At 41.4% G+C, this 26956-nt stretch overlaps 1 protein-coding gene across 3 annotated transcripts in view; it reads left to right on the top strand.

Annotated features, from left to right (window-relative positions):
* The window catches only part of ATP8A2 (ATPase phospholipid transporting 8A2), a 326460-nt gene that overhangs the window by 51164 nt on the left and 248340 nt on the right, over positions 1-26956 (top strand). For all 3 annotated transcript variants that reach the window (XM_082759713.1, XM_082759714.1, XM_082759715.1), the window contains 14 exons: positions 1220-1289; positions 3479-3606; positions 4609-4720; positions 5512-5677; positions 7930-8057; positions 9131-9208; positions 10835-10923; positions 11676-11720; positions 13209-13281; positions 20027-20132; positions 21499-21581; positions 22735-22784; positions 24573-24642; positions 26477-26561. In XM_082759713.1, the coding sequence (XP_082615839.1) occupies positions 1220-1289; positions 3479-3606; positions 4609-4720; positions 5512-5677; positions 7930-8057; positions 9131-9208; positions 10835-10923; positions 11676-11720; positions 13209-13281; positions 20027-20132; positions 21499-21581; positions 22735-22784; positions 24573-24642; positions 26477-26561 (1283 nt within the window). The remainder of the gene's footprint in view (positions 1-1219; positions 1290-3478; positions 3607-4608; positions 4721-5511; positions 5678-7929; positions 8058-9130; positions 9209-10834; positions 10924-11675; positions 11721-13208; positions 13282-20026; positions 20133-21498; positions 21582-22734; positions 22785-24572; positions 24643-26476; positions 26562-26956) is intronic.

Here is a 26956-nt window from a genome sequence, read left to right as displayed (position 1 = left end):
TGTATGGAAACACTTCTACATTTATGTGGAAATGCAAGGAATTGCCTTGTGAGAGATCTACCTCAGGAGTTAACCACTCCAGTTGTTGTGGATAAACTGTTTCTAACAAGTACAATTGGAACCAAGCTGAACTTTCACTATGACTTCTTTGGGTTTGGGTTCAGGTTGATCTTATAGGAAGAGGTAAAGGACAGTTTCTGCACCTTTCTTCTTGAAGAAACTATCAATGGAGAGAAAAATCTAGCTACTTACTGTGTTATATGTGTACCTGTCCATTTCTTAGCAATACTTTTCCTAAGGAGCCTTTTGTTGCTGATGCTTCTGCTAATTATGTTTGCTGTAATTGGTTATTTTGGAAAGCAAATAGCAACATCTCAAGAGTATGAATAGTGATATGCTGAAGGAGCACATGATTTGGGTCCAGGTATGAAACTGATGTTCCCTAACAGCCTAAAAAGGCAGTGGTAAAAACAGTTTTGGTGGTTCCATACAGAGGTTTTAAATCTTAAGCAGTGTGTTGGGAAATAATTGGTGTTAGGTAGTACTGTAATAAGGTAATGTTGTTCTGTGCAGAGATTTTCCACTTCAGATATAGGTAAGACCTCGACTAACAGCAAATCTGGACAACTATGAGGAAGATTTTTTGCTATGCTAGAAGATGCAGCTCTCAGTTTCAATCTTATCATACCTTTTCTCATTTTTTTTTTTAAAGGGGTGAAATAAACACTGCTTAGCAGTGACTTCACGTGTACTTCCAGAAGTTTCTCAACTTAAAGGTGGTCCTGTGGCCACAACCTTGTGTGTGCATGGTTCATAGACAAAGCTCAGTAGTAGAGGGCACCACCCTCTTCATCCCGTTGCGTGTCCACTTCTTGCACTCCTCATTAATTAGCATTGCATTTATCCATAGCTCATGCAATCTGAAGCAATATTACGGACTACAGTGTAAAATATTTTTTTCAGGCATCCAAGTTAATTGTGATTTGTAAAATTCTTTAGACCTGTCTTTCTGTATAATTTAATATTAGAGCATTCATATTCAAAGGCATGTCTGAAAAATATGTGCTCTTAGCTGGCTCTTTTATGGTTTTATGCCACGAGTATTGATTTTTCTCTTCTGCAGTGTATTGAAGACGTATCATGGACCACTTCACTGCAAAAGTAGTATATAAAAAGTAATTAATTTTCAATATTGACAGTCTTGTTGTGCTCCTTACAGTGAACCTCAAGCCATGTGCTATATCGAAACAGCCAATCTCGATGGGGAGACGAATCTTAAAATACGACAGGTAAAACAAAGAGAACTTCGCTGTTTTTCTGCTAGGTACTAGTGTTAGCTGCAGGGCAGACGGTAGCTTGCATGACAGCAATACTCGTACTATTTAAAATAAATAAAATAAAACAAGACAATAAAATACGCATCTCTTTCCAGGTTGCTGTAAGCCTTTTTTTTCCTGACAGATACAAACCCAAGCAATAATGTTTCATGTACAAATCGAAGGAACTAATCCAGAGGAAAGGGGGGAACATAAGCCTAAAAGAGGAATCAAGCAGACCTTGGCTGTGTTTTGCTTGAGGTGCAGGGAGTACTTTTACCAGTCTTACTGCTTGCTAATGATAGCGATAACTTCTGTCAGAATAATGTGAAACACTCCAAATACTTAGATTTTTTCGTCTGCCTCTTTGAGTCAAGCTCATCTCTAATCCCGAGAAGATGTTGAGGTATCCACTCTTATATGCACGTAGCATTGTAGCTGGGAGAAGCCTAGTGTAGGTTTTCTGGTGGATGGTTTGTACTGAGAATGAGTTGTAGCTCTTGCATTAGTATTTATTGGAGATGCAAAAGCTACAGAACTATTATTAAAAACTGTGAATGTACTATGGATCTGCTCTCTACTCCCTTGCTAAATGGGATCTGTTGACACAGCTTTTGGAATAGATTTTCAGGTAGTCTTTTATCTATTGGTGCCTTTTTGCTTTCCCTAAGCCATGATAAATTTTTCCCCAAAGGTGGAGTTTTAAAGACTCGGTGAATACAATAATGGCTTAATGGCTTTTTTTTTTTTTTTTTTTTTTTTTTTTTTGAGTTTAAACTTTTTTTGGACTTTTCTCCATTTTTGGAGAGATAGTGAAAGTCTAGGCTAAAGCAGAGAGTAACACTGCTAGTGCTCTGAAACTCTGAGAGTGAAATATGAAGCTAATTGTGCCCATTGATGGATGAGTTTTTTTTATCAAGTAACTATTTGATAATACTGATCTTACTGGGAAACCCAGGCATTTCTTACTAATTTAATATAAAGAACTTCAGCAAGAAGTTGTGTTGATACACACTGCTTCTAAAGAGTAAGCAGAATGGAAGTGGTAAAGTGCTGTATTTAGCAAAAAAGAGTAATAAAAAAAAAATCTTGTAGTTGTGGTCAGAGATGCAATTTCTGCTCTCACATGTGCCAGTCTGTTGCTTCTCCCTCTGGAGTGCTCAAAGGAACCTTTTATTATGCTTCAGTTAACTTGTTCCCTGTTGGTGGTAAGTAGTGGGGTTAAGTTTGATGTTTCTAGTTTTGTTGAAGAAATCCTTTTCATTATGGTGTTTAGAAAGAGTTGAGAATCTCTTTGCCTTCTTTCCCAGAGTTAGGAAAAATGAGTTTGGATTAGAATTTTTATATACTGAGTGATATATACATGTATACATATATGTATATATAAAAAATATGGTTTAAAAGCTTGTTTACTACACTTGAGGAAACATGATTTCCTGTTCTGGGTCAGCCTGATAGGTCAGATTGGGGTTCTTGTCAGATTTTATTTCCTTCTGGACACACGCTTAAAATACAAAAATAAGGTTGTGGAGGGTTTCTTCTTAAAGCCTTGTTTTGGCTTGCAGTGCTGCAGTCAAATTCTGGCAAGAGAAACTGAAAAATGGATCGCTCTTAGCAAGTGGAGGTAATCAGATGGAAAGCAATGGAGTGTTGTGAGTGCAGTCTCGGATGGAGTGGTGATGTGTTAGGTTAGGGTTGCATTGTGGGTTTGTAATTAACCTTGAGCAGGGTCAGAGCACAACGGCTGTAGTGAGCTAGGAGAGACTACACTTAAGAGGGACTATATTTAGCAGCAGTAATACATCATCAGCAGAGCTACACTTTGAGAGAAAAGCCAAGCTTCTTCATGGTGCTTCTATCCTACTTCCTCCTGCACATGTGAACATTTGTGGATGTGAATTTCCTCTTCATCACAGAGATCCTGTAGGCTTTTTGGTAGAGGGGTTTAAGACAATCCTATATAAGCAGGCTCATGTACGTCCATGATAGTTAAGTTTTGCAGGAAAGTTATTGATTACTCATCTAAAAACAAACACAAAAAGAGAAAACCCCAGAGTCAAGCACATTTGTTATCTGAATTATTGGAAGAAATTATTTTTTTTTTCCTAGTTGTCTTCCTAATTATTTTTTGACAAGAACCTCTCTTGGATTGGTCTGTGCAGGGATTGTCTCAAACCGCTAGTCTCCAGTCAAGAGAAGAACTGATGAAAGTATCTGGGAGGATCGAGTGCGAAGGGCCGAACCGCCATCTCTACGACTTCACTGGGAACTTGCGCTTAGACGGTCAAAGGTACCAGCTTGACAGCAGAGCCGTAAACTCTTTTGGTTGGGAGAAATAGTTCCTGCGTGCTTTTCGTCTCCAACATTGATGAGATGCCTGTTTTGGGTGGGGTGGGCACAAGGCAAACAGTTATCACCTGTGAGTCAGAGCATCTGCCAGTGTAAGATGACAAAGTTCTGCCTTTCTGTGGAGTCTTCTGCTTTTTAAGTGAGACATGGCTTCTTTGGAATCAGCTCTTCTTTTAGACACTTAAGAAAGAGCAGAGGAAATGTTTGTATTTTTAGGGGTGTCCTGCTACAGGACACATGGAGAGGAAACTGGAACCCTTTACCGTCCAACAGGAGCCAAAGGCTGTACCAAGTTGAGATATATACAGGAAAATGATTCCAGAATCTGGAGTCTTATCAGTGTGACTTGTATCTGTTGCAACTCATGAAAGAAAAGAACTGAGAATATACACTTAATACTTTAAGTCATAGAACTTGAGGAGTCAGCAGGAGCTTACAGGTTTTGCCTTGCTGTACTTGTTTTCCTGCACCAAAGGTATCCCACTTGGCTGTGTAAGCTGAATAGTGCCAGATCACGTGCTTCTCGCTTGAAAAAGTCTCATGGGTAATGCAATTTTACCAAAATGTTTCTGAAATGACATGTGTAAGGCTATAGTGTGCTTTGAATGGATTGTTTGCAAGTGTGATGCTTCTCTGTCATGGGTGTGAGACTTCAGCTAATAAAACGAAGCACAGAGTAGGCTTTAGAGCTGCCTTAAGTTCTGGGCAATTACAGCAGCTCTCTTGAATCACTCACCTTCTGCTGCGCTTTGGGTTTCAAAACAGCACTGAAAACTATGTGTTGCATGGATAATGTAAGATTGTGGGCAATATAAGTTCATTAAAATACTTTTTTTTTTTCTTATGTTGAAGAGTTTTGAAGAGGGGGGAGTAATGCTGAAAGGCTAACTATTTCCCGAAAGCATTGTCCAGAATTGAGAGCTGCATCCTTCTTGTTTTGCAGCCCAGTTCCTGTTGGTCCAGACCAGATCTTGCTAAGAGGTGCACAGCTGAGGAACACTCAGTGGGTCTTGGGTATTGTCGTGTATACAGGACATGATACAAAACTCATGCAGGTATACCTTCAAAGATTTGGAGCATGTTCTTCTAGAAGCTGGTGTTCTTCCCTGTATTCTGCCTGTATTTAGACTTGAATTCATGACATGGTTTGACTCATACCTGTTTAAATTAAATCTTGAGGAGTACAAGGATGCTATTGAACTTAAAGTTGTATGTGCATAAAAATTTATGGAGGTATGTGTCTCACAACACTTCGTTGTGTCAGTAAACTAACTGTATTATAACTTGTTAGCTATACAGCATTTAAAAGTGAGGGTTAGCTACTGAGGAAATAGTAAAGACTCCCTACAATTTTAACACTTGGAGATAGTGAGGTTAAGACTACAGTTTGTATTGCCTTAATGAATCACCGTTGTCGGGGTGTTCAAGGAGAGGTTGGACGTGGTGCTTGGGGACATGGCTTAGTGGGTGACACTGGTGGTAGGGGATGGTTGGACCAGACGGTCTTGGAGGGATTTGCCAACCTTAATGATTACATGATGGGGAGGGCTTGGAGAGTCCAGAAACAGGTATGTGCTGTTCACCTTTGACCATCGATGGCATGTACAGCAAGGAGATGTGTACTAGACCTTTAGAACTGAATGTTTCTCTTGTCCAGTCTTCTGTCAATTTAGCAGTCGTTAGGAGTATTGGCTACTGTTAGGACCTTGTTGGCCTTTGCATACAATATTGAGCTACATAGAGTTGAAGCGATGAGTTCTATAACTGACTAAAAATGAAGAATGAATTTGCTTTTGCTACTTGATATTGTTCAAGGCATTATCAGACTCTTTGTGCTGCTCTTCAGAATTCAACCAAAGCACCTCTGAAGAGATCAAACGTGGAGAAAGTGACCAACGTGCAGATCCTGGTTTTGTTCTGTATTCTCCTGGTCATGGCCCTCGTGAGCTCTGTAGGTGCCTTATTGTGGAACAGAACACACGGCGAGGTCGTCTGGTACCTTGGCTCCAACAGTGAGTATGCTGGCAGGGTGCTCAGAGTGTGTCCTGAATGTATAAAATAGGAAATGGAGAAAGAAAGACACATGAGAAACAGCCTGTTGCTAACTCTTGATGGCCTGATTCTTCTTATTTTTTTTTAATTTCGCAGAGTGGACTGGCATAAATTAACTTGCCAGTGGGGCTTCTGTTAATAAAGCATTTGAAAGGTTAGGTAGCTGTCAGTGGGTTGCCACCTAGGGAGCAGGAAAGAATCAGAAGACTGGCAAGAGTGGTGTTGGCTGTTCAAGTTTCAGCGCTGTGGAGATACCATGCATCTGCAGAATTTGGTTTTAGAGTAGGTCATGTACTACTGCCTTGTCTATCATGTCCGTACATATCATGTACGTGACTAAAGGGTAGCAGGTCCCAGATATATGGTGCTAACTTGGGTTTCATGCTTGTGTACAGAAGAAAAGGATTTGTCTAGCTGTGTTGTTTCCTGATTTTCAATGAGATATGCTAATCTGTTGCAAAGAACTGAAATGCAGGCTAAATCTTGTGATGTTTGTATTTGCTGTGTGTTTCAGAGTTGCTTTGGCTTCTGACTTCTGTCATTAGTAATGAGAAAACTGCTTAGCATGCTTAACGGGGGTTATTTGTTTTTATTCTTACTCCTTGAATTTATTAGTTCAGATATCAAAGATGGGCCTTATGCAAATGCCTAGCAAAGAAATACAGTGCTGCCCATCAGACTTCTGTCTTGGGGGTTATATTATCCAGGTATAAAATGTATTGTTACAAACACCTGGAGATGTAAATCTGAAAACAGTTCTCACTGCAAACTGTCTTTCTGGTGGTGATGGTAAAAACAGATGGCAAAAAGGATCTTCAGGAGTTCAAATCAAATGCAGACATGATAGTAATGGGGGAAAAAGAACTTTTATAGGAAGTACATGGAAGTGCCTTGTACTTCACTCCAATTTTGGTAGCTGTAGTGTCTTCTGGTAGCAATATCAGTGACTCCAAGCTTATTCTCTATCCTTCACCCTGCTTTTAATGAGGAAGTTCAAATTTGTGCCTTCAAATGACAGAAGGAAAAGATGAATGAAACAAACTCTTGAACTTGTACTAATATGAAACAGATGCAACCTTTAATGCAGTGTGAGGCAGTAGTTTGTATGGATGCTTCCCTCTAAATTCAACACACAATTTCCATTGCTTCAGTAACTGTGGGAAATGCTTTCTTCAGGCAGATAGGGAGACTTGGAATCTTTCTGAAATGTCTGATTTCTATAAGGGCTGTATTAGGAAGGGTATTTTCCAGCCAGGTGTGCTTCTGTTCTTTGTGTTAACTGAGCAAAGATACGGAATTCATCAGTGTTCATGCTTGGAGGAGGTTCCTGAGTCCAAACTACAACTCCTTGGTGTTTATCTCCTAGTTTGCTCTGCTGCCTTCGTCCCAAGTCATTTGTAACACTAAAAATCCCATAGTTATGGGCTATGACCATATTGCACTGGGTGCTGTGCTGATTGAAGTGGTTCCCTAAGCTGCAGAGCCAGATGCAAGCACTTAGACTATGTATGGAAAGTGGCTGTGGTTGGCACCATGGACAGGAGATGCTGCCCTGTGCTCTGCTGGACCACTTCTGATCCTGTCTGCTGTTCATAAACGCTTTCCCTTCCCTTTATGGCTGACATTGTCACTGTTACTAACAGCTCTTCTACTTAAGCCAGATGCCTCAGTTTGTTGCCCCATGTCTGAAGTCATTTTGTTTACTTATTTCTTTAGTGTGAGTGACTTCTCAAGTCTGCTGATGCTGACAACTTTTAGAACAAATTTTATTATTTGCTCTGTTTTTAATTCACTGTTTCTGAAGGGTGAAGTTAAGCTACTAGTGATATTGGTGGCTCTTAATTGGGGTAGTTGACACATCGGATAAATCACTAAATTTGGGTTATAGTGTGGAACATCATACATCTTGCCATCTGTTCAGCAAAAAATATTCAGCAAGTGTTCTGATCTCTAATACATATCCTCAGCAATCTCACTCTTCTTCACCTGACGTGGTATGCTGTGTCTCCAGGCGCATGTTATCTGGGTGCTTTTATATATTTAATATTGAAATCAGTATTGGAAAGACCCTTTTGCTAAGCCTTAACACAATTGCTGGTTATTTTAGTGCTACTATATACGATAAGGGCAACTACAGAAAGATGATTACCCTTATATTGTGTCACTTAGATTTCTGCCATCTGTATGATGTGATGTGTCTTTCGGTCCACAGAAATGCTGTCTGTCAACTTTGGATACAATCTGCTGACATTTATAATCCTGTACAACAACCTTATTCCAATCAGTCTTCTGGTGACGTTGGAAGTTGTCAAATTTACTCAGGCTCTTTTTATAAATTGGGTAAGTAACAAGACTAAGATGTATTAACATCACTTTGGCAAAGTTTCATGAAAAACCTGAAATCTTTACCAGACTTTCTGGTGAGTTCCCAATGCAACTTCTGGGAAAGGCAGGGAGAAGTTCAGGAGATCTAATCTGTGCTGTGCTCACTAAGAAAGGACAAGATGTAGTTGCAGGAAGCTCTCCTGTACAAATGATTGCTTTTGTATATTTTGGGCTTTCAAGATGGGAGAAGTTGTTCAGCAGACTCATTCATGGTTGGTTAGATAGCTTTTGAAAACTCCTTGGTATCCTGTAGCTTCTCTTGGCCACAGCAGAAGGAAAGACGGAACTTGTTTGTGCTTTTTTTAAACCCTGAGGCTGGTAGTCAGGTCCACCATGGTATGAGTCGTGATGTTTCTCCAAGGAGATGAGTTGGTGGTGCCTTCTGTTACAGAGTGGTGATACCTCTGTTCGTGCAGGCGCTGACTTCAAAGTGTTTCTCTTCGCTTATGTACTGAAAATACTTTAGAGATGTCTTAAGCTCAACTGTAACAAGTGGAGGAGAAACATTCCTGGTCTTGGTATGCATTAAGACTTGGACTTTCAGTAAGGTTAGAGAGGTTCCTCTAAAATGCAAGTAAATAAGATCTGGTTTGTGTGTGTTCTCTGAACTGCTTATAGCAGCTATTTTGTTCACCCTTCCAATTAAATATAGTAATCAAGAGTTGATTTTACTAAGTCACTAATTGTCTCTTTTAATCACGGGTTGCAGTAAATTGTATTGTTCTTGTAACTTAAAACCTATATTTAGAGCGGCCTGTTAGAACTTCCCATTGTATGTAATTCTTAAGCTGGGGGTGCAATGAAGAAAATACCAAATTACCATTAATTGAGTCAGACTTTTCTCATGTTTATGTAGTAGGGAGGTACCCCGTGGAAAGGAAGCCCTGCTAATCAGCTTGGTTGCTGTTTGTCAGAACTTCCACCGATGGAGTTAAGGCAGTCAGGCCACGTTGGAGCTCAGCACAAGAAGGCTGGAGACTGCAGTATTTAATTTGCTTAGCACGGGTCTAACTTTGCTCTCATTTCAGGACATAGATATGTACTATCCTGAGACAGACACACCTGCAATGGCCAGAACCTCAAACCTTAATGAGGAACTTGGGCAGGTAAGAAAAAACTTAGGTATGTATGATGTTGTTCTGTGACTGGGGAAGCTGGAAGGTGTGAATGAACGCTGTGAGCTGTGCTTTTTCTGTTGCGTTTTGGTTCAGGTTAATGGAACTTCTTTACTTTCATTAGTCCAAGTCTTACCAGTATGAGATGTCACAAGATAAATTCAAGGTCATACAAGCAATTATAAGCCTAGGAACTGATTTTTATTTTTATTTTTTCCCATCTTTGCTCTAAATTGACTTTGTCCTTGAGCTGTGTGTACCAAAACAAGATGTACAGGATGAAGCTTGTCTAAAGAGCAGGCCAGAACAGCCTTAGCCTTTCTTAATTCTTCAAGTTTCTGACTGCCTAACAAGAAATGCAAGTCAAAAAAGATGCAGTTTTAATCTTGAGATGCTATTCCTTGACAAGCATTTCCGTTTTCTTCTCATGTAATGATTATTGTATATTAACTTGTAGTTCTTAGATATTTATTGCAAATACTGCGCAATTCTGCAAGTGAGACTTTCAAAATGGGTTTTCCAAAAGAAGGCTACTGCAGAACACAACTTTGCCATTGAAGTTTTATAGTACCACTGAGAAATGCTAGCTTTTTCCTGTGACCACCAAAATCCTAAGTGTGTAACTGAACCACATGAACTTCGAAGTTCCTGCGTACTCCACCTTGGAGACAATATTTATGTATGCAAAATATGTAATTATTGTGTCCAGCTCAGCAGGACAACTGTCAGTATCCATGCTGTTGAATTAAATGGGGCTTTTCTTCAGGAGTATTAAAATCTGATTGTATTTGTACTGCTTCGTTGTGAAGTTACTACCGTAATTTGAAGGTTTCTTTTTGCCTGAAATTAATTACATGATATGGTGCAACATATCTAGTTGGCCCTTAAGATGTTTTCAGAAATAGCTTACCATTGATTCCTTGTAAGTAGCCAGAGTTTTTGGATTCGTTAACTGAACTACTTGATCAGATGTGTTTTAAAACTTTGGTATATGTCAGAATTATTAATATCTCAAAGTTCCTCAGATTTTAGGTACCCACTTTGACTTCTGGCTTGCACAGCTAATGATGGCTGTGTATCTCGGACTTCAGGACTGGCTCATGGATAACAGAAAAAGCTTCTGCTTGCCAGTGAAATACCACTCAATGATACTCCCTGCAGAGCAGTGTTTGTGGGTGTAGGGGAGAAAAACACATGGTGATCTTTAGAAAACAGAGTTTCTTCAGTGTTAAACTCTAGCAGTTCTTGAAGAACATGAAAAAAACCATTTAATTCAATTCCAGTCTTTCTGTATGATGTTAATACGGCTGAAAGATTCAGTGAATGTTCAAGTAGCGTAAGCCAGCACATCCATACACTGGAGCCTTGGCAATTGATACCTACTTCTTGGGCATTGATTCATTTACACATAAATAAGAAATAATGCCATTAGGGTTTCCCTGATGGATTTTTGTTTAGCTTTGGTACAACAAACTGAGCTGTAATAAACCTCTGCTGGCCAATGTTTCTGGGTCTTATGTCACTTCCAAAATTTTCCTGAAACTTATTATGTTTTTGGCTTGTTTCAGATTTTGTTACTTTGCAAGTTAAAATTAGTTTTGTTTTTTTTTCTTCCAGGTAAAATACCTGTTTTCTGATAAAACAGGTACTCTAACATGTAATATCATGAACTTCAAGAAATGCAGTATTGCTGGAGTGACATATGGGTAGGTATGACTTTAGAAACTCTCTAGCTAAATATGTGCATGTTGATGATACATACTGGGGTATCAGAACAGGATTAGAACATTCTGTTCAGTTTACGTTGCAGCATATTTTATGGTCACAGTTTAAAGCTTTCATTTTCACGTCCTGCAACCAAAACTGAAATGCAAACCCGGAGAATACTCTACATGTAAAGAGAAATCTTTTTTGTTTCTTAACTTGTCTGATTGTAATTTAAAGTAAACCAAAAGTAATTTCTGACCCTTTCCAGAGGGAAGAAGGTGAAGCCTAAAAACAGCAATCATCAGTTGTGCTTCTGTGACTTACTCAAATAACCAGGATTTCACTACAGCAATATAACTGTAATTGTAGTCGTCAAAAAGCAAGAGTTGAATATTCCATGCACGGGAGGGATGCACACTTAAACTGTTTTTGTTCTGTTTTTATCAAAGGGATCCCTTTCAGTCACACCGATATTTCATAGCACTTGGCTTTTTGACTCTCCAGTACTGTATCTTTTGTTTGTGCTAAATTTTAAAAGACCAGTCTTAAGATCTCCATGCAAATTAGCCTTTGAGTTTCAGAGTAGCTAAATCAGATATCTCATAAGGTAGAGAACTTGATTCAAGTGTTTGAACAGCTGAACCCATGATTCCAGTGTTTATATGTATGATGACTCATTGATCTGCCTTCTATCTACTTCTAGTTTGCAAAGTGGAATAAATGTTCTTTTTTTCCTCCTCCTACTCCTCAGTCACTTTCCAGAGTTGGAAAGAGAACGTTCATCAGAAGACTTTAGGTAAATATATTTGAAGATGTCTTATTCTGTGTAGACGATCTATATAAACAGACTGCTTTCAAATTTGAAACAGCAAAGAGCCCAAGGGAACAATGTGTTTGTGTGGAGGCTCCTACTGGAAGAGCATTTTATGCAGAGCTAGTGGGTGGTGACACAACTTTGCACAGAGGAGAGACGATGGGAGAAGGGAAGGTGGGGGATGCACAGTGGCTGGGCTGGCTTGGATGCATGCTAATGCTTATTTACAATTGCCAACAACCAAGTTGCAAGGTAAGAGTAACCTTTACAATCAGGCTCTCGATCTGAGAGTACTGCTGATCATTGGCATCAGTAGGTTCAAATCTGACAAGGAAAATGAAAGAACCCCTGTATTAAAATATTATGTTTTAATAGATAAACTAGATGTGGCAACGTCTCATGTCATTTACTGTGAGAGTGGTGAGGCCCTGGCACAGGCTGCCCAGAGAAGCTGTGGATGCCCCATCCCTGGAGGTGCTCAAGGCCAGGCTGGATGGGGCTTTGGGCAACCTGGTGTGGTGGGAGGTGTCCCTGCCCATGGCAGGGGGGTGGGACTGGGTGATCTGTAACAACCCTTCCAACCCACACCATTCAGTGATTCGATGTCACGAGAAGCACTCTTACTCAGATTTAATGAATAGAGGTGAAGTGTCTCTCCCACTCCACAGACTGAAATGAAAACCTAAAAGGAAGTGCTACACAGGAGGCGTCACTGTACCGTGTTCAGGTTAAGAGGAAGGGGGAAAGAGCCAAAGAGGGCTGATACGTTTTAGAATATCAAATACAGTTAAGTGGGCTCCCATCAAAAAAACATGTAGATTGAGTGTTGTTGGAAACTACTTCCTGATGAGCTCTTATACTTCTCTAGTGATCCTGCTAACTTTTGTCATCACCTTTTAGGAAGAAGGTGGTATGATGTGTTGTTATTTCTGCTGAGATGGAATTTCTGTGAATGCCTCTCTTCTATGCTGTGGCTTTCTTCATCGCCATCTTTTCTCTCCTTTATGCTTCCTCTTCTGTTGAAGAGTTTCTTCCAGATAGTAACTTGGAGTACTTGGCCTGAAAATCCTCCAGGGATCAATTTAAAGCAAAACTCACATACTAGAGAGGAAGCGTAGGGATATTGATCTTTGGCCTATCTTGATTTCAAGTTGACTTTTTATTTATGTGTTTTAAGAACATTTAAAAGCTGTTTCTGCTACATCTGTCCTAGGAAGTATGCTGACACTTGAATCTTGAAATGCACTTCTAAGCATAACTGTTCGAGGCCTCTTGTTGGTGTTCTGAAGAAACTATTGCTCATTTTCAGCATTTTGTGTATTAGCCATATGATTTTTTTTTCACAATATTTCCAAGGACAGTGGATTTTTATTTTAGTTTTGTCTCCAACAATATAGATCAAATAATAGAAACAGATGATTAAGAATGGAAATACTGACATTGTTATATTTGTCTCCTCTTGCTCCACAGCCAGCTACCTCCCACCAGTGAGTCATGTGAATTTGATGACCCAAGACTGCTGCAAAACATTGAAAATGACCATGTAAGTCCAGTTCTTGAATGCCACATGTCTCTTGAACACCCTGTTAGTGGTCTGTCTGGAACTGACTGCTCAACACATCTGCTTGGGTGATTGTTTGCTCTGCAGGTATGACGTAAAACAGATGAAAGCAGAAATAAATAGGAAACAAAATAGTTTCCTCCAACCTCTTCCTGACCACTTGGCTTACTACTGAACTGAAGAAACAATGACACTGAATATGAGTGCTAGCTATAAAACAGCTTCATATACAGCAGTATATGGAAGATGGTGTCTTGTAGGAATTGATGTTACAAAGTATAAACCTTTAAAAGAAAAACGACTTAATGTATTATCACCTTTTATTTGAAGACTATTCAAACATCCTTCCTGTTAACCTTCCTGTTAAAATACCATTTTTAACTATACTCCCAGGCATTACAAGGTGGTTCTGTTGAGAACTGCTTCAAATATTGCAAATGATGGAAATGATGGAAAGGGCATAAGAAATGAAGGCTCAATTGCAAGCTTAAGCTTGCAATGGCTGAGACTTCAAGTGATGATTAATTTTAGCCTGATTGTGTCTGAAAGGGCTGTCCCTAGTCCTTAGGACTGTCAATTCCATTCTTATTCAGAAAATGTGCACCTACAAAGCATTTGACTGCACACGTGACAATTTGTATTGCTTGCATTTAAGAAGAAAAAAAAGGCACAACCGTTCTAGTCTGCAGAAGTTGTCCCACAGTAGGGGACGTGGACATTGTCTGCAAGTGCAAGCTGAAATGGCTAACTTGGTTAGCTGACCTTGTTAAACAGTGTAACATCTGTAACTGGGCTGGCTAAGTTTAGTATGAGCAACAGAAATAAAGCTACAACATACTGTTCAAAGCTTTGCTTTCTGCTGTGCTTTACAGTACTGAACTTGAAATGCAACATGATGCAGATGTCTGAAGGAATATTTAATTACTGTGCACTGCAGCGTATTTGTCAAGGTGTCAGAGCCTGAAGATGGCTCCTGTTACCTGACCTTCAGGAAGATGGCCCTCTCAGGATAATGTAGTGGCTTCTTGTGTGGCTTTTGCAGTCATCTGCACCAGAAAGACTTTGCAGTGCAGATCAGCAGGTCACTTGCAGACGAGATGTGGGTTCCCTCCCGTTCCTGTGTTCCATTTGTTAAGATGTAGCTACAGTTGGGGTTTATGGCAGTTGCGCGTTCCAAGTTCTGCATTAAAGGCTACTGATTCAGGCGCAGCCTGCAGATAATGTATGCTTGGGCTCTTACTCACTAGCTGTTGCTTTTAGGGGTCTACAGGGAAGTCATCTTCTGTGTCACTCGGCTGCGCTGGAGGGATGGATGCCGCCCACTGACAAGTGATGATTTGGCACAAGACCTAAAAAACGTGTTGCATGCAGTTCTTGCATTCTTATAAAATCCAGGTCTAGTTGTCAAACCGCATCAGTGATGTGAGGGCTGGACTGCAGGGTAGTGGGAGAGTGAATACTCACATGTTTCTGGCCCTTTGCTTTATGGCAGTGTACAAATTGTCTCCTACATAAATCTATTTAGTGTCTTAGTTTTCATAGCTAATTGATACACGCAGATGCTATTTGAATTTGTGTGACAATCTTCAGCCATTTAGCGAACTGAGGTAATGAAATGGATCTTCTAATACAAGCAGCCCTGCGGGGTCAGATGCTGCTGTACTCAGCTGGGCAACGAATTCCCTTTAAACATTTGCCTTTTTGCAGATGGAGCTGTCAGTGTGATATCTTCCACAAACACTCAATAACTGCTCACTGCTCTGGTCTTGAAGATTGCATTTTTTTTCAATCCACTTGCATGTGTTAGTTTAGAGCTGTCTCGGTGCCAAGTAATTTTCTTTCCAAGTCAAAAATAAAAATATAATGTATTTCTCCTCCTCGTGAGACTGTCTTCCATCTGGTAGGAAGATTTTAACATCGTGCAGCACCTCTAAGTTTCATAGCTCTATTTGGCCACTGCTTTGTAAGGCCTGATTGATGGCCAAGTCCAGTCTTGACTAATAGTGGAAGAATTATTGCCCTGTAGGAAGTGCTCCAAGGAAAAATAACTTCTGAAAAAGGTGCAGAGGCTCTTGGTTTCTCTGGGCTTTTAGTGTAGCAGAAAGTACCGAGGTTTGTCTGCTTGTGCCTTTTTAGTAGCAGCTTCTGTTGGATGGGTGAACTGTGTGACAGAGCCAAGAATACGCTGCTGCCTTGTTTCTGTAGGGAAATGGTATAAGCTATTAGAGTAAGAAAAGAGCAAGAATTTCCAAAGACTTAAAAGAATGTTTGGTGATTAAGCAAAGCATTTTTTATCTTAGTGCTTGAGTTGCACGTACACTGTGAATAAACTGAGAGTGGAGAGGCGGGATTTCTACACCCCCCTTTGCATCTGCATGTGAAGAGTGCAGGGAAGATGGTCAAGAAGCAAAGAGTAATAACCTTGGATCTTGTCCTAGTCTCCTCTGTCTCCCTGGATTCTTTCCTAACTTCCTCTGCTAATTCCAGTTCTCATCTCAGCTCACTTCTCTGGCCCCCAAATTACCACTTGGACAAGAAGCAAGCCCATGGAGTAGCTACATATGCAGGAATTTGTTCAGTGAGTATGTATGTTGAGTAGTTTAACAGTTGGCCAGGCAGAACAGATAACCCCTGTGCTCCTGTTGAGCCTTCGCTTCAGTGAAAGTGTTCATTTCCAGCTCTCCGATGTCTGCTTAATTTTATGAAGTGTGTGGAAACCGAGGCTTTTAGTCCATCAGACTTTGTTAAAGTCACCACTGTAGTAAGATGATTCTTATTTCCTTAAGAAAGGAGAACAAGAAACACATACCACTACTTACGGGGATGAAAAGCTAGAATTTAAGGTACAGTAGGAATCTCACCGTTTAGGTGGTAAGAACCTCTGGAAGGCTTTAATTCAGCAAGTAACTGTTGCCTGTAAAACTGTCATTTTACAGCTCACAAATTGTGAGCTCACATACTTTTCACTCCTAGCTTTTGCCCTCACAATGTATGGGTCTTGAGCATTTTTCTTTTACTCAAGCACAAGGCCGTATCTTTATCATTGATCTTTTTTCAGTGGTTTGGACAAGATAAACTTGCGTTTAACTCTCAATATGCCAGTGCCACATGTTCCTCGAGTCTTTTTCCTGGAATATAGAGTCTTTTCCTGGAATATTGCCTCCAACCTTACCAGCCTCGCTGTTGTACAGGTGCCCAACATGACTGGTTCCTCAACTACTCTCAAAATATTTTAATGAACAAAACAGTAGGCAGATCACTTTTTTGTATCTCTTTAAGGAGGGGAGTCATAATTAATTCTGTTAATGACATGGATAAGTATTTTACTAGCTGTCCTTGGTGCAGATTGTGCCATACTCACTCAAGGCAGCAAGGTCAAGTTGTTAGACTGTGCCTTAATATCTTGCTGTCCATTTCTAGGCCTCTTGCTCAGAAACCTCTCAGTCCAGCTAACCCGGGAATATCACAGAGAGACTGATCTGATGCTGCTAGAAGTGAATAGAGATTGAATGTAATCCTTAACTTTACATATAATTTCCTTGTAACTTCATCTGGCTGTGAGTAGCTCATAGAGTGGTGCAGTGTCACTCCTTAGGAGTAAGGAGACCCAGATCACTGCACGTGGCATGCAGATATGTAGCCCTGTGGAGTACAACTTGCCCCTCAGAAGACTGAGTTTCACTCCCTTGTTTGTTCCCTCTGTCTACAGAAGAGCACCTTATGCAAAGGGATGAGAACTTTTGATAGTATTTCCTGACTAGTGGTCTGTGCCCTGCTCCATGGTGGATAATGCTGTGTCTTCTAGATAAGGCAACTCTACTTTCATTGTAGGTCATGCTTTTAAATTGTTTAATCAGTGGGATATGTCGCTGATGCAGGAGGTTATAGACCAGGTGATCCACACTGACCTTGTTCCAAGAGAAGCAGTGGCTTTGACTCAGAGCTGTTGGTTCTCAGGGAGAAAAATGGTGGAAAGAAGGAACCTACAAGGAGAGAGACCTGTGGGCAGAAGAGCAAAAGCCCGACCTATGCAACCTTTGCTCCTGCTGCAGATAAATGGAGCAGGAAAATAAAGCTGAGCTTCAAACAAAAGGCAGGCAAGGAATGCCTCACAGACAATCAGTAAGAATTTGATTAGCAAAGTTGCTGAGCTTTGCTTTTATAGAGGAAAATAAATAATAAAGCAAGCTTTAAGTCCTGCGGGTTAACTGATCTTCTGCTGGGGTTAAGCTTCACGTGGTGCAAGGGATGTGTGATCACAGAAGCCAGTATGACCACAAGGTTGGTTGTTAACAGCTCTGAAGCAATTATTTGAACACTCTGCCCTGATTCATGCCAGTGCAATAAATATTGTGTCAGTGTTGGAACAACACAGGAAGGTAACAAATGACAGCTGTGTGCAGGAGCTGACATGGGCCTCTGCTGATCTGCTGCTGTAGACCTGGAAGGCTGCCACGTAGCCCATTGTGAGCTGTGAATGTACCAAAACAGCACCAAACTACACTGCTGGCTCGACAGCAGAAACAGAGATGTGGGAAGGAGCAAAATCAGTGGCATCACCAGAGCCAGGTTGCTTCCAGCTGGTTGAACATGTGGCATGAAAGCATGCAGGAGGCCAGGTGAGACACTCGTAAGAAGGACATTAAAGGTCTGCAGCAGTTGCTGAAATGAGAATCGGGCAGGCTGTTCGTTTTGTGGAGATGAAGGTCTTGCAGTGCTTTCACTAGAAATAACGGAGCAGCAGTGACCTCCTGACCAGCAATTTGCTGTGGACTGGCTGTTTCTCTCGCTCCTGACGATGTGCAATCTCTCATTTTCCTGAACACAGCCTCTGCACTCCAGCCTGTCAAAAGTGATGGCTGTTACTGCAGGGACATGTGACAGTACAGTTCAGTAGCATGTGTGCGAAGATAAATGTCTGTGAAACAGTCACTTCCTTTATCATGTTTTTTCAAAATACGTGAAGTAAAACAAGATTGTGGATATTGGCTCTGCAGTCTGACTTCATTACATTTCCTTTTTCTGATAGACTTCTTGTTTAGCCGTGTTAACACGGCATATATTAGTTGCCACTCTTCTGTGGCTTCTGTAGTAATTTCTTTTCTTCTAATAGAAATCCTGTTTTTGCCAGTGAATCCTTCTGTCATACAAGTATGTAGGTTGTGTTCTGTACATTAAATAAATAAAAGCAAAGACAAAAACAAACCCAACAGTTTCCCCGTTTTACTACAATCTTGTACAAGAACTTTAAAGTTGGTGTCTTTCTACATCAGATCTTGTTTTTAACATTACAATAGTGTTTCTTTTGGCCTGATGTTGTGCTTACAGCTCTTGTAATGCTCTTGACTTCACAGTGGCTCTGTTAAGTGAAAGTATCTATAAAATATGCTATGCTAATGAGAACGTTGGAAATGAGCTGGCATTTTCACATGCTGAAATTCTGATGAAAGTTCACAAGCTCAACTGCAAATGATGACTTTGGGGACTTCTGCAGAGGTGGACCTACCAGAATCGTATGATCATGGAATATCCCAAGCTGGAAGGGACCCACAAGGGTCATTGAGGCCAACTCCTGGCTCCACACAGGACCATCCTAAAATCAAACCACGTATCTGAGAGCACTGTCCAAATGCTTCTTGAACTCCAGCATGCTCAGTGCTGTGACCACTGCCTTGGGCAGCCTGTCCCAGTGCCCAAGCACCCTCTGGGTGCAGACCCTTTCCCTAACCCCCAGCCTGACCCTCCCCTGTCCCAGCTCCATGCCGTTCCCTCGGGTCCTGTCACTGTCCCCAGAGAGCAGAGCTCAGCGCCTGCCCCTCCGCTCCCCTCGTGAGGGAGCTGCAGGCCAGCTGGCCTCCAGCTCTCTGCTCTAATGGCTAGAGCAGAGTTGAACAGAAGCAGTTTCAGCCAGCTGTTTTAGCAAAGAAAGTCCGTGTGAACTGTGGACGAACCTAATGTGCTGGGTTGTGAGCTGGGCAGTTGAGTGCCATTCCTGGCTGCTGTGAGACTGGAAACGCTGAGCAAGAGGGGAGGGGTGGAAAGCAGGCAAGAATGGGGTGGGAGGGTTTATTTCAAGTCTCTGCAGCAAATTCTGGCAATTGTAGCTAATCAGAGGCCTGTGACTAAGTGCTGCACCATTTTCAGCGTTGTAGACATGACCCGTGACTGCGCAGCCTGTGAACAGCATTGTGTTTTCGTGATGCTCAGCACGCAGGGACCATTGATCACATTTTTGCTTGGCTGGATGATGTATTCTTCTGGAACGACACACGATGGTGCCTTCTGCTGGTTAGGCAGCAGCTGTCTGCTCTGGAAGTATCTCACTTGCAATGAATTGAATTCTGGTGTGGTTACTCTGAATCTACTAAAAACTGTCATGGAAGCCACCAAAGTCGTAGTAGATCCTGTTGCTTGGCTATTATCAGCATTTTACGGTGTACAGCTTTGCCTGTATTAAGCAAGGTGTGCTACAGAAGGGGTACCTTTGTATTTGGGAGCCGAGTGCTTCACAGGTTTCTGCAATTTAACTGATGCTTATCATTAGAGTTGGCTAATGCTGGCCTGTAGCTCTGCTGCACTGATGTTCTGGAGACAATGAGACAACTAAAATAAGAAATAGATCGTTTTTTATTTTTATTTTCTGTGGTCTAAAGGTCATCTTCTCAGGTTAGGGGACAGCTGCCTCTGTGTCTCATAGTAAAACTGACTTTCCTGACGTTGTGTTTAGCCCACAGCTGTGCACATACAGGAGTTCCTCACTCTGCTGGCCGTGTGTCACACTGTTGTTCCCGAGAGACAAGGAAATAAAATAATCTACCAGGCATCCTCTCCAGGTTGGTTGCTGCTTTCTTTTTTTTTTTTTTTTTTTTTTTGGGAGTGGAAGAGTGAGGGAACAGAAGTGGATGGATGGAGATAGAAGGAATGTCCAGAAATTTTTGAAAAGATCATTAATTTTAAAAGAAAGATGTTTTGTATGATGCTATCTGCCTTCTTCTGTCATCAGTTCACACTGCTTTTAATGTCTACTGCAGAACTGCTGTTAAGTCCCGTTATGTTTCTGTAGGGCTTGGCTAATCATCCCTCCTGCTCTCATGAGGTCTTCTTCTCTGGCCTCTTTCTGCAGAGGTAAAGAGAAAAATAAAAACTTTCAGTGACTTGTCTTCCTTACCTAGAAGTACTGATTTGTTTCTCCATGTGCAGTTACCTATCTATTTGGTATGAGAGCAAATGTATGTATTTTTCTTGATCTAGTAGCTGCCCATGTTGTTCTAAGCAGGTAACAGGTTCTGAAACAGGACACAATACACTAAAGAGCAGTCTTGGCCGTATCCAGGCCTGCCCTTCACCCATTTTTTCCTTCTGTCAGGAAGCACAGAAGCACTGAAAGAGGTAAAGAATGGCAAAAGCAGAACAGCAGAACCCTGCTTCCCATCAAATTATCTCCATTACTGCAGATATTTCTACAATTTTTGTAGTGATTTAGTGAAGAAGCAGTAATGCTTCCTATTAATGTCTTAATAGAGTGCTTTAGGAGCAGGGTAAGGAGGCCATGCAGGGCAGCTCTGGTCTCACGGTGTTAATGAGCTGTGAGAAGACCGAGGGAGCTGTAGTGACTGAAGGGTCACTTGAGCCAGGCACTTACCTGGTGTTTGGGCTTGATGCCACTTGCTCCTTAGCAATGCAGTGCAAGTACCGACGAGAGGTGGTGGCTCTGGTTTCAGCTTAGTTATTCGAGCTCTTAATGACAGTGCCCAGCTCAGTGTCCAGAAGACAGTGCTGTATTTCTGTAGGGCAAGAACTTGGTGCCATTACAGCAGGAAGTGGATCAAAGGCATGTTTGAGGAATATAGGGTGACACGGCTTTGATCTTGCTTTCAGAACAGGGATTTCCCTTTTTTCAGGCAGAAGAAAACTACGGCTCCTCCACAACAATAGAGCTTAATGCTTCAGTAATTGCAGGACATTTTATACGGATTGAGAATGAACTTGGTCTAATTGATCTTAAATGGCCTTTGTAGGAGTAAAATGTGGATGTCCTTGTGAAAGTGTGTGCAGAGCTACTGGAGCAGTCAGATAGGAAGTTTGAATATAGGGCAAATGGGGCTTCTGTTTTCATAATAGGGCATGTTTAGGTATGGGCTTTGCAGGCTTCTTCCTCTACATACTGTATTAAATACCAGTTTTTTCCTTTGTTGACAGATGAAGGGGCTTTAGTGAAAGGAGCAAAGAAACTTGGTTATGTCTTCACAGGAAGGACTCCACACTCGGTTATCATTGATGCGGTAAGCAGATGTGCATGGCTCGCTGACTGCCAAACTGATGCAGGGTGTGAATGCCTCCTGTATGGTTCCTGCAAGCTGCCACTGGGAGGGCCTCTAGTAAGCTCTGTGCAAAAGGCTTTTGCAGTTTGGAAGAGGTGCCTCAGTCTTTTTAGATTCAAAGTCCTCTGTCCTTCTCTGATGGTAAATGACAGCAGTTGTGCCTGAAGAATATTTCCTTTGTCCAGGAAGCACAAAGGAGCACGCTTGCCTAGGAAGGAAATTCACATCTGGCACCTCTTCCCTTACTCAGTTGTATTTAGTGCTTGCTGTACTTCTAAATCTTTAATTCCTTTTATTAAAATTGATCTTTTCTTCCAAGTAAGATAATTGTCTGAGCAAGATAATGTTGTGGTTTAGCCCTGGCAGGCAGCTGAGCACTACTCAGCCACTTGCTCACTCTGCCCGGGTGGAATGAGGGAGGGAATCAGCAAGGAAAAAGTGCAAGAACTCCTGGTTTAAGATACAGACAGTTTAATAGGATAAAGCAAAAGCTGCGTGCACAAGCAAAGCAAAAAGTGAATTCATTTGCTATTTCCTGTCGGCAGGCAGGTGTTCTGCCACATCAGGAAAGCAGGGCTCATCACACGGAACTGTTCCTTGGAAGACAAAAGCCATCACTCCCTGCCTTCCTCCTCCTTTACCCCAGCTGTTATTGCTGAGTGTGACACCAAATGGTATGGGTTGTCTCTGTGAGAAACTTTATTTCTCACATCCCTCTGGGCAGTCTGGGCCAGCTCCTGGCTGTGTCCCCTCCCAGCTCTCTGTGCACCCCTGGGTACCTCGCTGGCAGGGCAGCGCAAGGAGCTGAACAGTCCTGGGTTTGTGTGAGCACTGCTCTGCAACAACTAAAACATTGGAGTGTTATCACCTCTGTTTTCATCAAAAATCCAAGATTGAAATAGTATAAAAATAGTAAAATGCAAGTGTCAGTCTTAAATTTGAGTGTCTTTATTAAATAAGGTTCTGCATCACTTGTACCAGGAGAGGGAGCTATTAGCACAGCTTATTTATACTGAAGTATGTAAGCAAAGATGCTTTAAGTAACTCACAAGTTTACATGTGTAAAAATGTCATGCAATCTGTATTTACAATAGTACATGTCTTGTTTTTGTAGCTGGGAAAAGAAAAAACCTTTGAAATTCTTAACGTGCTGGAGTTTTCCAGGTAAGTTTCCATATTTCCAATGTAAGACTATAAAAGAGCTTCTTACAAAGTAGTGTCTGGTGGCAGCTGTTGGATTGTGAGCATGGAGGTCTCCCCTGCCACTCAAGCTGTGTTTACTGTGAAGTTGCTGCCCTGGAAATGTCACTCTGTGCCTCATCTCCTCGTTTGTCACTTGTCTACTGCAAGAGCTTGATTTGAGATTGCACGTTTCGAGTGCTTTTGCAAGTTGCATGTGTTCCGTTTCAGCAGATGGAGGCTCCTACTGAAGGGCTTTTTGGCACGCCTTTGTAGGAAGCACCCCAGCTATGAAAAGCTGAGCCTTGCAGGCATGCTGAATTCATCAGGCTGCTGCTTGGGTAGTGAGAAGCTGCCTGTGGTGGATCGCGCCTCTGCATCAGTGGAGATCACAAAGATTGCTTCCTTTTTACCTTTTCATTCTGAATGTAGCTACTTAGGCTACCTGTGGGAATACCTGACAAGGGCTGAACGAGTCCTTCAGCGTTTCTGACAAGCTGACTGCTCTCCACAGACAGGAGCATCGGTAGCCTGTGTGCAGCACTTCTAGAAAACGCTGTCTTATTTCTTCCCCGGGTACCAACTTACCCATATGACCCTTGAGGGAGTTCCTGTAATTCCATTCCAAAAGCACAGGGAAGTTGCCCAGGATCACTCGTTTACTGTGGAAATTCTGGACCTAATTAATTGTTGTCCTTCCAGACTTGCTTCACTCGCTTCAACAGATCACTCTGATCTGTTTGTTAATATTTGCAAGAAAAGAAAGAGGGTGCCTCTGCTTCTAGCTTCCATCTGTTTGTTAGGTCTCCTCTTGATAAGGAAAAGAACTAAAATCATAAAACGTTTTGTTTTTGAAAAGACCATTAAAGATCCCCAGTGCAAGACCCCTGCCATGGACAGGGACACCTTCCACTAGATCAGGTTGATCAAAGCCCTGTCCTGCCTGACTGTGGATGCTTCCAGGGATGCATCCCAGTGTGCTTACAGATGAACCCCGAAGAAACAGGTATTCAGAAGTTCCCTTGAGGACAGTTGATTAGCTTGTCTCTGCCTCTTACAAGCTTTGTTTTTATTTCCAGCGTTCCTTTTAAAGGAGAAGTGGATAGGTATAGTGCCAATATTTATTTTAGGAATAAATAAATATCGCCCTTCCACTATTAAACACCTGTGTGAGGCATGGTACCATTTACCTTTAGTTTCAAGATACCAAACTTGACTGCCTTGGTGCATGGCCCTTGAAGGGTAGGGAGTTCAAGAGCTGGTCTGTACTGATTCCTTTCTGTATTTCTGCATGTTCTGCATTCTTTTGAGCTAGAAAGTTAAATAACTGCTCCTGTGTCTCAGTGGGTAGTTATTTCAATATCTGTTATTCTTACAAATAATAGAAATTCAGTCTTAATGTTTCCATTTCTAGCCAGATTCCCTAAAACTGTTGTCTTTGAGGTAGAAGAAAAAGCCGAGAGTGAATGAGATTCTTCTCCTTTCAAAGGGATTGTTATGCCATCCTGATTTTTTCCAAGTTCTTGCTCCTGTTTGGCTGCAGGGCTAGGCATTCTGGTCAAGTGCTTGCCCATGGGAACCACAGGGCTCAAGCTGGAAATGTGCAATTTAATGTTTTTCCTTGCTGTCTGGGCTAGCGAGGTCTTAAGTTACCGCTGTTCCATCTCACCTGATCCTCGAAGCATTATGAGCATCTGAGAAAATTCACTGGCTGGACCAGGGCTTAATCCTCATCAATATAACTAATGAAAACAAATATTTTTCTTTCAATAGTAACAGGAAGAGAATGTCAGTGATTGTTCGAACTCCAGGAGGACAACTCCGGCTCTACTGCAAAGGGGCTGTAAGTAATTATGGTGCTTCAATGGAGAGCTAATACTACCAGTTATTGTTTCAGCAGCTGTGGCTGATGCTGGCACTCCATGTCTCATACATAATACCAGTTGGCTTTTTGTGTAGGGCCAAGTGATTTAGGAGGGCTGTAATTTCTCCTTTGACTTCTTTTGCAGACAGGAAGGTTGTTAGGCTATTTACTACCCAAGTGAAATCCCGAAACTAGTGGGAGCAGTACCCTGTACCCTCTCCTGAAGCAAAGGCAGGATTTCACCCAGCTGTGCAGTAGCAGTTCAGGAACTAGACTAAATGCTGTCGTGTGAACCTAATACTAGCGTTTCGTTCTCAAGTGGTTGGCTCTTGATCTGGCTCTCTCACATCTCTGCACCTGCTGTTATTTGTCATCATGGCTTGCACCATGTTGTGCTTCTGTCTTCACTGACAAGAGCAATAACTTAACAGAATACAAAGGCTGTAAAACCAGCATCGGCTGCTGCTGGAGAGTGGTTCTGATTTCAGTGGAAAATGGGGAGGGAAGATGGCTTTTTGCTACATGGAAAACTATTTCTGACTTCTGGTAAGGATCTGCTCTGTTGCTTCAGGTTAACTCCCCTGATTTGGCAAAGATGGTCCCAGCTTCATGCTACTGTGGTGGGAATGAGTTAAGCCTACTTTTGCTCTGCAGTACTTCCAAGTTGTGTGCATAGTAGCTCCTCAGTGAGCTGCACCTGTTTGTCTTCAGACACTGCTATTGCTCTGCCTGTGTTAACAGTTTCTTGTAGTGTGGCTGTGGAAGGGATGGAAAACAAAATTCTAGTCAAAAACTTCCTGATGTCTTCAGTTTGAGCAGGATCAAATGTTTAATGCTCTAACTGCTGCAACTCTTTTGCCTTAATCTGGTGTTCTGCTGCATCTACCACTCATCTAAACTTTAAGTGAAATGCGTGTTCTACATGAACCCTGCCACATTCTGATGGAAACATCCTGTCGTGACGCTTTTATCATAAATTGTTTTGTATGTTTGTCTCTATTCAGTGCTAGATGTAGGCCTGTATGCTTAGTTAGCTGAGGAGTACATATTGAAGCAAATTTAGGGGTTGCGTATTGTGCATATACATAGCAACTTCTGGTAGTCACCGAATAAAATCTAGAGACTCTAGATATATATAAGTGGTGCTGCTGCATTTTGATTGCAGCTGTCATTCACGTCATTAAGCATTTAATTTTCACTTGATTTAGTGGTACAGAGTTGTGGGAGGAAGGTTATTTCCAAGGTAATGTTGAGGTAGAACCTGTTCATTTTGTCCATCTTCTATTTTAACATCGTTTTTCATACTTAATAACTTCATTCAAAATATATTTTAAATATAGAATATATATTTTCTAATTTGTATATTTTATTTTTTATACTTTTTAACATCAGTGGGAATCTTTTCTAGAGAGGATTGCAAGAAACCCTTCTGTAGTGGTCTGCAGTGATTACTGAGTAAGACCAGACTCTCATGTTGTCTGAAAAATCAATGTTTCTGCTTAATTCAGAAAGGAGTGCTCTGTACTGTTTGATGGGGAGGGAGGGGACCACCACTTTAGGGACAAGGGGTGTGGAGGGCAGAGTGTACTTCCATCCTCATTATTTTTAGCTGATGCAGTATCTCTGCCACTGGCACTGGCCAGATAATTATTTGAGTCAGTGTCTCTAAAACCCAAATGCATCACTTTTAAATTTGGTCTTGGGTTCTAATATAAGGAAGTCCACCTAGGTAACTTCACTTGAGCTGGTAAATACACAAGTGGAAACTTCATATGTAGACTTAACTCTGATGTAATGAATTTGGTTTTAATAGGACAACGTCATTTTTGAGAGGCTTTCAAAAGATTCTCAGTATATGGAGCAAACACTGTGCCATCTTGAATACTTCGCCACAGAAGGTAAGAGAAGCAGCATGTCAGAAGAATTTAATTTATCAGATTTTCTGCATTATCTAAGCTTTATCTAACTAATAAGATGATTATAAAGATAAATTCAGAAGTTGTGCGTAGCAGCAGAATAGCAATGCTAGGGTAACTAGCCCTAAGGAAGCTTGTGCCCTGCTTCTATGCAATTTCAGTACAGAAATGAAATTTGGAAGGAGAAGATAGAGCTCCGTGCAAGTGTGATAAAAGGGACATGAGTTCTATTTCTCAGTTTCATTGGAGGAACTGGTATTTTTACCGATGTAAAAAGTCAGATGACAAAATCTTCGGCTTTATGAAGCAGATGGATAATGTGAGCATACTGAGAAGCCTGGAAGACCCAGATGTCAAAGATTAAGGCCTTAGAGACC

This window comes from Aythya marila (assembly GCF_965140915.1).
Source record: "Aythya marila genome assembly, chromosome: 1".
Taxonomy (NCBI): domain Eukaryota; kingdom Metazoa; phylum Chordata; class Aves; order Anseriformes; family Anatidae; genus Aythya; species Aythya marila.
This window is presented reverse-complemented; position numbering and strand designations above follow the sequence as displayed.